Source organism: Daucus carota, chromosome 6, assembly GCF_001625215.2.
Source record: "Daucus carota subsp. sativus chromosome 6, DH1 v3.0, whole genome shotgun sequence".
In the NCBI taxonomy this organism is placed as follows: domain Eukaryota; kingdom Viridiplantae; phylum Streptophyta; class Magnoliopsida; order Apiales; family Apiaceae; genus Daucus; species Daucus carota.
In genome coordinates this window covers 36,954,742-36,965,970 of record NC_030386.2, presented here as the reverse complement: position 1 = coordinate 36,965,970, position 11,229 = coordinate 36,954,742, and the positions used below count along the sequence as shown (strand labels likewise).

Sequence of the window (11,229 nt, the reverse complement as noted above, 5' to 3'; positions counted from 1 at the left end):
TGAAAAGATGACACTACATTAGTAACAAACAAACAGATATGAATAACTCAAACATGCTAATTAGTGAATAATGGTACTCACATGGTATCCTCGGATTCAGCACATCTGACATGCACAAAAAATGGGCAGTCCTGACAATAATAAGACCAGTAATTTTTGCCAACTGATTTCTTGCACTTTCCACAAAATTGATCAGAACTGCGATGCATATCTGGAATGGCAAAGATGAGATGCATAGGGTGATGGTGAAAATTAGGCATCAAAACTGTGGTTGTGGAAGCAGCACAACTTTTATGGATCCAGAAGTCACAGTGGTTACATATATATGATGAATCTTTAGCTTTTTGTCCACAAGCATCACAATCAAATAAGGCCTCCCTCCTTATTAAATTTAAAGAGTGTTCATCGTGACTTATATGATGAAACACACGATCTCTATCAAAAGTACATAGTATGCATATATCAAAATCACAATCTTCACATCTATATGCAAAATGCTGCCATTTATTCTTACAAATGTCGCAGAAGCTTCGAGGTGAGAGGCGTGGCAGTAAAGTGAGTGAATGCTTGTTGTGCATAGGGTGATTAATCTGTGTTGCCAATTCTGCACATCTTTTGTGAAGATTGAAACTTTCACAGATATTGCAAGTATATGCAGAGCCCTGTACTGTGGTGATAATTGGTTTATTACAAGCATAACACATAGGCTGATTCTCAGCAACAACTTCATCTTTTAGCACAAGTGAGTGCTCCTGATGACTAAAATGATGAATCGTCGTCATTGGAGACTTCAATTAGATAAGAAAAATTCTATCCCCCCAATATGTTTAGATCTTTTTCAGTTTCTTTTATGCTTGATATATAGTTGTGAAATGAATTTAATAATGGACATGCTTCCAGGGTTTTTGTCTTGTTCATAGGTTGAGATTTTTTTAAAGAACTCATACGTTGATATTAAGAATAATTAGTCTAGGGAAATTGCAGGCAACTTTCCTTGATTAGCTTGCTAGTTGTATTTAAGTTGAGTAAGCAGCTGTCCCTTCTCATTAATTTCTCATAACTTTCCTATACATTTGTCTATATCTATATCACCAAGAGTAGAACTTCTGAGGACAAATGGAAGGATTTATGCATGGACACTCAGCTTCTTTCTTGGATTTCACTGAGCCAGAAAATTTTAGGTGTGTGGCCAAGAAAAAGTTAATATTCACTGTCAAAAGGTCATATGTATTAATTTCTTTGCAGCTGGGGGTAGAAACCACACTAGTCCCTCTGTAACTTCGCACAAATCTCACTGTCTCGCACATAGTATATGTTAATTATGTGTAGCATTAAAACTTATATAGTTAGACATAGAAGATCACAATATTGTGTTCTCAGTGTTCAAGAAAGAAATGAGAAAAATGGAAAATTAATTTCTTTTTTTTTTTCTCTCTTAATCTTTCAAAAATTGGGGAGAATTTTTTGAGCAAATGTTCTTTCCAAGTCTTCATGCTTCTCTTTCTTTATGAACATGTTAAAGGTTTTAAATCTTTCACTCTCTTCCTGACAAAAAAAAAATCATTCACTCTCTTTTCTGTCATAAAAAAATCACAAACTCAACGTAAATCAGATATAAAAGGAAATAATTTTATATTAACTCAAATTATTTAACTATTGTCGCCTTCTTTGATCATATCGGTTTCCTTAATTCTTCTCAAAAATTTGTTGTCTATAATAATAGTCAAGATTTATGTTATGGATATGGATAGATCGGATTCTCACAAGTCACAACAACGAACTCACTTGTGCATGTGTAGACGTCAATATCTGATCAGGTAGATACAAGATTAGACAATTTCCCCTGTTCTTTATTATAAACTTCATGTCTATGTTTTTCATCTGAAAAGATCAAATGACAATATGTTTGATTTGGTGAGAATTGAGATACTGTCATACAGTGGTTTGGTGTTATCCAGCTAGCAGTAGCTACAAACGCAACTTACCGTGTTTGAGATTATATCATATACTGAAGCCAATACATGAAACACCTCAGCGGGTTTCACTTGTTTGGTCTTGACCCTGAAAAGATGATACTAAATTAAAAACCATTAAAATGACAATCAGAATAACCCGAACATATTGTTTAATGGGACTCACATTGTTTCCGGGGATGCAGCACATCTGACATGCACAAAGTATGCGCATTCCTGACAATAGTAGGACCAGTAGTTTTTGCTAACTAATTCCTTGCACTTTCCACAAAATTGATCAGAACCGCGATGCATCTCTGGGATAGAAAAAGCGAGTTGCATGGGGTGTTGGTGAAAATTTGGCATAGAAACCGTGTTTGTTGAAGCAGCACAGCTTTTATGGATCCAGAAGTCACAGTTGTTGCATAAATATGACGAGTCTTTAGCTTTCTGTCCACAAGCATCACAATCAAACAAGGCTTCCCTCCTCATAAGATTTAAGGAGTGATCGCTGTGACTTGTATGATAAAACACACGATCTTCATCCAAAGTACAAATTGCGCAAATATCATAATCACAAATGTCACATCTATAACCGAAGTGCTCCCACTTACACTTACAAATGTCACAGAAACTCATAGACGAGAGGCGTGGGACGAAAGTGAGTGAATGTTTATCGTGCATAGGGTGATTAATCTGTGTTGGTAATTCTGCACATGTCTTGTGGAGGAAGAAGCTTTTACAGCTAGTACAAGTGTATGCAGCATTACAAGAGCTTAAAGTTGTAATGATTGGTTTATTACAACCATAACACATGTGGGAGACTTCCTTCTCGTAAACAACATTTTTCAGCTCCAGCGTGTGCTCCAGATGGCTAATATGTTGAATCATTGTCATTGTAGTCGACGATTTGAAAAATCTTCTTGTTCCTTTGAGCTCTTTATTACTAGTTGAGTGACTGATTCAATGATAAACTTGTTGAAAGGTTGATATCAACCTTTAAACAAGTCCAGGGCCTGAGAAACGAGGCACATTCATGTGTAAAAAACTAGCACTAACTTTATAAGCACTGTCCTTCCTTTGCTTGTTATTTCCAATGTGTTTGTCTGCAATATTATTAATTCTACGACATTGAAACTTCCGAACAACAAACGTAGAAGAATCTGATCAAGTCACTTGGTTGTTGGTATTCTTATTGGATTACAGAGGCTCTATAGATACTTGTTAGTTGTTAGGCCGGTAGCCGCAACAATGTCAATATTTTGGGCATTTAAGTAATAAACTTTTTAGTCCTTTTCTAATTATAGATATAGAATTTAAATATAAATATGTAATAGGTAAATTAAAAATAATAACTAATTATATCATATATATATGTCTTATATATTTATTTTGTGATGTTTAATCAAAGTTTAAAATTTCAATTTTTTTTAGATGCTAAGTGTTTCATACAAATAAATACCTATAAAATTAATATATATTTTTGATTGTATTATAGAATCGATGTTTAAAAATATAATTGAACGAATTCTTGAAATTATTAGATAATATTTCATGGTCTTTTCTCCCTTTTTTTTTTTTTTTCTTATTAATGAAAATAATCGAGTACAATCATGCAATTTTAAAGATTGGAATTTTCTAACGGTGCACTAAGATTGCTGCCATAGATCTTAAAAATAAAAGCGAAGAACTGGTATGCTGGCACAGGAGATTGGTGAATGATCAAAGATTCGAAGGTAACAAACTGTACGTAAATCGTCAAATTGTTTGCATTAACATAAATATGAAGTATTATCATCAATAATCTGTGTAATGTCTTTTCTTATTGCTTCATGTCTTCGCCTAATTTTAGTTCTAGGGTTTTTATTGTCAAGCGCCTTAACTGAAATTTCTGTTGCGAATTGGATGCTCTGAAACATGATAATATAGTTTGTATGAAGCTAAAGTGTTTGACAGGGATTTAATTTAATTATTTATGTTCAGTTCATTCCTCGATTCCTAACATCTTCAAATGTGATTGCATTGGTGTAATTCAATTAGGTTTTGAGAAATTGTCAGCATTTGAATCTCTGAGTGACTGAGTGTTGAATCGAGTTGTGAAGATGTTTCTGTGGAGATTTACTCGCCCGTTGATGATGATGGCGAGGGTGAAGGAGACTACAGGGATTGTAGGGCTAGATGTTGTCCCAAATGCTAGAGAGGTGTTGATTGGCCTGTACAGCAAAACGCTGAAGGAGATCCAGGCGGTTCCTGAGGACGAGGGCTACAGGAAAGCTGTGGAGAGCTTCACGCGCCACCGGCTCAAGGTTTGTCAGGAGGAGAATGATTGGGGAGCGATCGAGAAGCGTCTTGGTTGCGGACAGGTTGAGGAGCTCATTGAAGAGGCGGAGGATGAGCTCAAGCTTATCGATAAAATGATCGGTATGTATATTCTGTATTTTCCCCATTAATTCTTTATTTATTTGAATATTTGATTGGGTACTTCATATTCGTTGCATTGAATTTCATTTTGATATTCCATTGCATAGATTAAATTTGCCAGAGTGTCATGAATTGACATGTTAGTTGTGTTCAAATCATCAAATGTTGCAGATTCTGGGTTTGAATATGTGTACCGTGCTTAATAAGTTCACATTGACAACAAAAATGATGTTGGTTTTGTATTATAAGTTTGCAGCTAAAAGCGGACCTTAGTTAGTTACTTATGTTGACACATGCGCAGGATCATGTACTTTCTAGCAGACCAGATGAAATACATTTAAAAATAAATAAATTTTAATATCAAAATTTTTAAACCAAAGTTGAAGGTAATAATGGGAGCTGAAAGCTATAGTAGACATCAAAGTGGGAGGTGATAGGAAATGTTTCTTGTAAAACATCAGAGGTTCAATGTTATTGCAATGTATCAAATATCAATATTAAGATTAGCTACTAATATTGCTTAGATTAAGCGATATTTTGGACCAGACCAGGCAAGCAACACTTGTGTGTGTAATTATTGTTTGTAATGATCTCATCAAGTGGTATAGTTGTGAATTAAGGTCTAAGATACATGTTGGTGTCTTTGTGGTGAAAGCTTATATTTCTGTATATATGATCTTCACGCCAACTTTTATTATTTCCGAGTTCTTTTCTCATGAAAGCACAATGCATTTTTATAACAGAAGTTGTCCCAAGTTCTCTCTTGTAAATGCTATATTCTATCCAAAATTTATGCAATCACCATCCCTTGGGTTGGAAGGAATAAAAGTTAAAATTAATTCTTAAGACTGTCATGCTCAGTGCTTATTATCTATGGTCAATCTTAGAGAAGAGGCACATTGACCTATTAATTAGTGCTTAAATTCCCTCAAAAGCTTAGACGTGTGGAAGTTGATAGCTCTGAGAAAGTGTGGGTTGTTAATTTGTTTTTCGTTCTTTCTTATTTTGAAAGAAAATTCTAATTGTCAAGTTTATAATGCAATACATATATACATATACAGGATACGAGTTTTACATGCTATGAACATTACACATAATTTTATTTGTTTTTGTATATCCATTGAAAATGCTTCCCAGAAGTCCAGAGACCTTTTAGCAATAGTTGAAAATTGGTGGCATATTTTTAAGTCAGGAAATTTGTCAACTTAATTATTAAAATCTTTTGAATAAGCCCGTCAATGTTACTTGACAAAAAATAAAGCCCGTCAAAATTGAAGCTTCCGCTTTGGCAGCTATTAGGCAAGTGATACTGCATGCAAGTCCGTACCTATATAGCAGGGGGGAGTGCTCACCTTTGTTGGTTTGTGTTAAGAAGGGTTTAATAAGGTTTGTGGACTTTCAAAAAAGCCATCTATGGGCTCAAGCAGTCTTCCCGTGCCTGGTTGGAAACTAAGGCCTGGTTTTAAAGATTACCATGGGAAAAATTGTTTCCTGAAGCAAAAGCTGAAAATTTCACTCTGCACTGTCAAGCGACATATAACCTATATATAAGATAAAAGCCCCATGACCCCCAATTATGTTTTAATTTGCCCTCATATGTTGAACTATTAGTTTATTTCATTCTAAAAGTGTTTTTTTTGGTCATTCTTGTTGGTTTAGTGTAGCTCTACATTGCATTACTTTAAACTTGGAAATGCAACAAAGTAACAAACTAATGAACCCTTGTATTCTATCAGAAATTTATATATCTGTGTTTCTAATAGTCTACCTTTCTGGATCAGAGTGGGATCCATGGGGCGTACCTGAAGACTATGAGTGTGAAGTTATAGAGAATGATGCACCAGTTCCCAGACACGTGCCTCTACATCGACCTGGTCCTCTGCCCGAGGAGTTCTACAAGACGTTGGAGAATGTCACAACAGGCACGTTGGAGGACATCACGATAAAAAAGAAAGATCCCTCTATAGCCTAATATGTGTGGCAATGCCGCAATGAAGCTTTCTCCAACCAATGTTTTCTCCTCTCGGAGGATATTTGGTCAAGAAACCATGTGTACTGTTTTATGCTCAGGTCTTGTGAAGAGTGTTATAATATATAGAAAATAATCTCACCACAAGAGGACCTGGCTTTTTTTTTTTCCTAGTTGGGAGGATTTGGTTGTGTACTGCAGTCTTGTAAACTTTCATCAGTCCGTTTAAAGTTTCAATTTTTTTTGAATGCTGTAGCAAAGCAGAACAATAAGAGCTAAACTATAAGAACCCCCTTGGTTTCCATATGTTAACATGGTTAATTGGACATCTTGATTTCATCTCCATGAAAAGTAAACGACAGGCAGTGAAAAAATTGACCACTTTTTTGGAGTTGAATTTGGCAAAAAATTTGTTCATTTTGAATATAATGGAGTAGTACTTGTTTAGAAACAAGTACTGCATTCGTCAAGTTGTGCCAATTTTCAAATAAAGACATTTTGTGCGGTAAATGAATATAATGCTTATATTTTTAACATTTGTTGACAAAATTTTAAGATAAAGGGGACATATGTTTTATATATTTATGTGAAATTTAATAGTAAAAATTATATATAAAAAATCAGCTAAAACTTGTTCTATAAATTAATAATTTTTACATATATTGAATTTTATTAGTTATATTAGTAAAGAAAATATAAATTGATACTTTTGTAATTAGTAAAAAAATAGCAAAAAAGAAAAAGATACGTCTCATTTGTAAATATAAATTATATATTTGTTCCGGAAATAAACATGTATGTCATGAAAATAAGAATATGTTCGTTTTTTTTTTTTTTTGAAGGCATCACTTGTTCACTTGTTAAAATCGAAAATAAAAGACAGAAGGTGAATTGCATCTCAATTGATTTTATTTTTTTTGTTTTTTTTGTAAGGACATCTAAATTGATTTAATTCAACATCATTTGCTAAGATGGCCTTGATTATTTTTTGAAGTTGCACAATTCTACATCTTCACCCCAATTTCATCAATCGAAGAAGCTTGAAAATCTATCACAATGCAATTCTTCGGAAGCTCTGAGATCAGTCCATCGCCGCCGGCACCGACGGCGTCGGGAAATTACGGGCACATGATGTACGTCTTCAATCGTAACGGCGTTTGTTTACTTTACAGGGAATGGAACCGTCCCCTCCGTACTCTAAATCAGCAGCAAGATCACAAGCTTATGTTCGGTCTTCTTTTCTCTCTCAAATCTCTCACCGCCAAAATGGATCCTACTAGGTATATACATATTCTTACTTTCATATGTGTGTGGAAGAGAGAGGGAGGGGAAGAGAGAGAGAGAGATTACATTATAGTGTTATTAGGTTAACTTCTCTCTTGAAAGAGAGAGATTACTTTTTAGTGTTATTAGGTTAGCTTCGCTCTTTTGTTTTGTTTCTATCATGATTATTGTGGTAACGTATGTATAATCTGAATGCTTGGTTACTGTTGTATAATAGGTTTTCGTGTTAGCTTAATATGTTGATTGTGTTTCTGTTTCAGATTTTAAAATTGTTTTGTATCAGGCTTCATGGCAGATTTATAAGTCATAAGATTAGGATTAGTACCATTGCTTATTATTAGTGATTTATCCACAGAGTGAAGTTTAAATCTCGAATACTCCCAAGCACTCTAGTTGTTTGGCTATTCTTTTGTTAGTGGGTACATATTTCAGTTCTGATCTATTGCTTCATATGTTCCTGTTATTATCTCATTTGAATTGTAGTGTAATTTCTGTGTTAATCTATCTATTCTCCTCCATTCCTGTCAGAATTTAAACCACCTTTGATTTACTACTGAATGCAGACTCTTTCTATGCGAATAAACTAGTGTTGTAAAGGTTTTATTCCAATACTATTTTTGATCTCTCTCTGATAGTGTTGAGAAAGGAAATCTTGGAGTGCCCCTGTTACCTGGGCAAGGTTGTTCGTTTCACAGTTTCCGGACAAATACATACAAACTAAGTTTCATGGAGAGTCCTTCAGGGATAAAGGTCAGTATGTTACATGCTTTAATGATCGTGATAAACTAAGTTTTGTAAATGAAATTTGTTATGGCTTTACTTATTATTACTGTCGTAATGTATGTCCAGATTATCCTTGTCACTCATCCTAGAGCTGGAGATCTTAGAGAACCTTTAAAGTATATTTACAACCTGTATGTTGAGTATGTTGTGAAGAATCCGCTTTACTCCCCGGGAACTCCTATCAAGTGAGTTATAATACTTGTTGAGGTTTTCTTCTATTTGATACTCCCTCCGTACCCTTGGATAGTATACATTGGGGGACGGGTACGCGGCACACACTTTAATGCTCATGTATAGTATAGTTGTATAATTTATTTTTTTAAGATATTGTTCTTCTGAATTTAAGTTTGGATGTTAAATTTTTATTCAGAAAAAAAAAATCTTGAAAATAAGTTAAAGAACTATATTTTATAAGAGCATTGAAATGCGTGTCGAACAGTTGAAAAAAAACCGTATAGATATAAATGGGACAGAGGGAGTACTTAACTTGATGTTGCATTACTTTTCTTTTCATTAGTATATTATATAATTAGCTAATCATTTTATACAATTTGGGAAACTGGAAACAAAAAAGAAGCAGCAATGGAAATAACTGTCTCATAGTGACAAACTCATTTTGTATCTATTATAATATATTGATAACCTGGTCAACTTAAAGTAAGATTAATATAGTAAGTCATGATATTCTACCCTTTTTTAGTTTCAATACATCTTTTAGGATCATTAGTTTATGGCTAGGATCGGTTCTGTTCAATACATTAACCTAACTTCTAGTTTTTTAATTTCCTGAACAACTAATTTTGTTATATAAAGTGGAAAATGAATAAAAGCCTGTAGGCAGCACTTTGTGCTTTCATTTACACACACACACACACACACACACACACATAAAGTAACTTACATATAATATAAATCAAAACAGCACCCTACGTTCTTTAAAATCCCGAAATTCATTTATTATAGTATCAATATTTTTGTTGGTACCAAGTCCTATATGTGATAAATTTAACAGTTGGTGGGGAGGGGGGAGGATGATTAAAACTATATAGTTATTAACAAAAAAAATGCATACAAAATATAAAATGTATTGAAATCGTAGGGACCTCAGGGGTGCCCATGGGCCATGGCCCCCTTTGGCCCCTAGTATGCTCTGCCCCTGCCTATCAAATTTTAATAATGTTTGTTTTTGAATGCAAAAGTTCTTTCCGCTGCACCTAGTAAGCTGTTTTCACTTTGTGTAGATCTGAGCTATTTAATACAAACCTTGACCAATATGTAAGAGGGCTTGGATGATAAGTAAAGGTACTGCTTGAACATTCTATTTACCCACTTACAAGTATCTTCTTTGTTTGAGGAGTTTTTATGTATATATTATATATATGCGGCATAAACTGACATTGATTTATTATGTCTTTTCTTTTGTATAAGCAGGTTCTGGTTCAAGGGCGGTCTGCAAACCCGTGCATCTTTTGGAGGGTTCATTATGCCGTTTACATTTTGTATGTGCCTGTGTTAACTCTGATTATGGGATGAGCATAAAATTATTATGTGTTAGTTATCCTTGTTGATTTGGATTTCACCTTATAATATAATAGTTGTCATAGACTCGTACTACCATTTGCCATTCCAAGAAGAAATGCTAGACTGCTAGTATTACTCGCTTCTCAGAGGGGATATATCTATAGTTTTCATATATTACAATCTAGACATTGTTGTCTTAAAATTAAGTTTGTAGTGATCTGTTTGAGTTTTAATAGATCGCATCTAGTCATTGTTATAGCCAATGAAAATGTTATTTTTTTTTTCAGAAAAGAAGATTGATCACAAAAATTTTGTTCATGTTTCTACTATTGAAATAATTTGAGCAATCGTTCCATTTCTGGCCTTAATCCTGTTCATAATCCAGGGCCCTCTACCACCTTTTGTCAATTTTAGCCATGGTCCCCTGTATCATCGTCAAATCACTTTAGACATATATACATATATATAGTGATAATGTAAAAACATATTGACGTGTGAGGGAGTAAATGTAACATTGTTTAATTTTAACGTGAGATATCTATAGGTTTTCCCATGTTAGCGACTTGAGGGTTGTCATCTCGCGTGGGTAGGGCTGTCCAAGGGTTCAAAGTCATAAGAGGTTGGGCAGACCTCAAACTTATCCGTGTCCTTGTACACGTATCAGTGTTTGAGCTTGGAAAGCTCAATGTATGTCGTCATTCAGATCAATACTCTATAATTATTATTCTCATCTCAACTAGCGCACCACTGGTCCTTACACGACCTGTCTCTACTACCAGCTATAACAGCTATTTCTGATGGGCTGTGCATCTAAAACTCTCCCACTCCTGTATATTGCATCGAACCTTGGTCGCTGAAAAGCAGACCGACAGCGGGGGCAACGAGTGCTTGGTATGGCTCAATTCTCAACCTAGTAAAAGTGTGAGTTTTCTATGCTTTGAAAGCTTGGGTGTCTTTGGAGAAGAGCAACTAAAAGAGATTGCTGCGGGATTAGAAAATAGCGTCATATGTTCTAGTGGGTTGTTAGGAATCCACCACCCAAAGGTGGTGATGATGAAAGCAATAGAATTTTAGCATCAGAAGAACCTGATCTGAATATACTCCTGCCACGGGTTTCTTGGAGAATGGAGAACCAAGGAAGGGGATTTGTTGTGAAGTCCTGGGCACCGCAAGTTGCTGTGCGAAGTCATGATTCATCGATGGTTTCATGAATCATTGTGGATGGAACTCGATTTTGGGAGAGGTTTGTGCTGGGATACCTATGAGTGGGTGGCCATTGTACGTGGAGAAGAAATAACA

At 34.8% G+C, this 11,229-nt stretch overlaps 3 protein-coding genes across 4 annotated transcripts; 2 read left to right on the top strand and 1 right to left on the bottom strand.

Moving 5' to 3' along the window:
• Nucleotides 1–1,757: 1,757 nt before the first annotated feature.
• LOC135147322 (protein VACUOLELESS GAMETOPHYTES-like) lies at nt 1,758–2,994 on the bottom strand. Its single transcript, XM_064080379.1, has 2 exons — nt 2,140–2,994; nt 1,758–2,061 (listed from the first exon to the last, which is right to left on the bottom strand). Exons 1-2 carry the CDS (start codon nt 2,847–2,849, stop codon nt 1,959–1,961), a joined length of 813 nt encoding a protein of 270 aa, XP_063936449.1. The 5' UTR covers nt 2,850–2,994; the 3' UTR covers nt 1,758–1,958.
• Nucleotides 2,995–3,551: 557 nt separating this feature from the next.
• On the top strand, nt 3,552–6,590 carry LOC108224321 (probable NADH dehydrogenase [ubiquinone] 1 alpha subcomplex subunit 5, mitochondrial). Of its 2 annotated transcripts, none has more exons than XM_017398878.2 (3): nt 3,552–3,688; nt 3,993–4,373; nt 6,155–6,590. In XM_017398878.2, the coding sequence occupies exons 2-3, from the start codon at nt 4,055–4,057 to the stop codon at nt 6,343–6,345; spliced, it is 510 nt and encodes a 169-aa protein (XP_017254367.1). In that variant the 5' UTR covers nt 3,552–3,688; nt 3,993–4,054; the 3' UTR covers nt 6,346–6,590. The 2 variants fall into 2 exon arrangements, with proteins under 2 accessions (XP_017254367.1, XP_017254369.1); XM_017398880.2 differs by having other exon boundaries at nt 3,593–3,698.
• A 634-nt stretch (nt 6,591–7,224) lies between these two features.
• Nucleotides 7,225–10,071, top strand: LOC108228191 (uncharacterized). Its single transcript, XM_017403712.2, has 5 exons — nt 7,225–7,622; nt 8,262–8,376; nt 8,476–8,594; nt 9,651–9,711; nt 9,841–10,071. The coding sequence occupies exons 1-4, from the start codon at nt 7,399–7,401 to the stop codon at nt 9,700–9,702; spliced, it is 510 nt and encodes a 169-aa protein (XP_017259201.1). The 5' UTR covers nt 7,225–7,398; the 3' UTR covers nt 9,703–9,711; nt 9,841–10,071.
• Nucleotides 10,072–11,229: the final 1,158 nt, after the last annotated feature.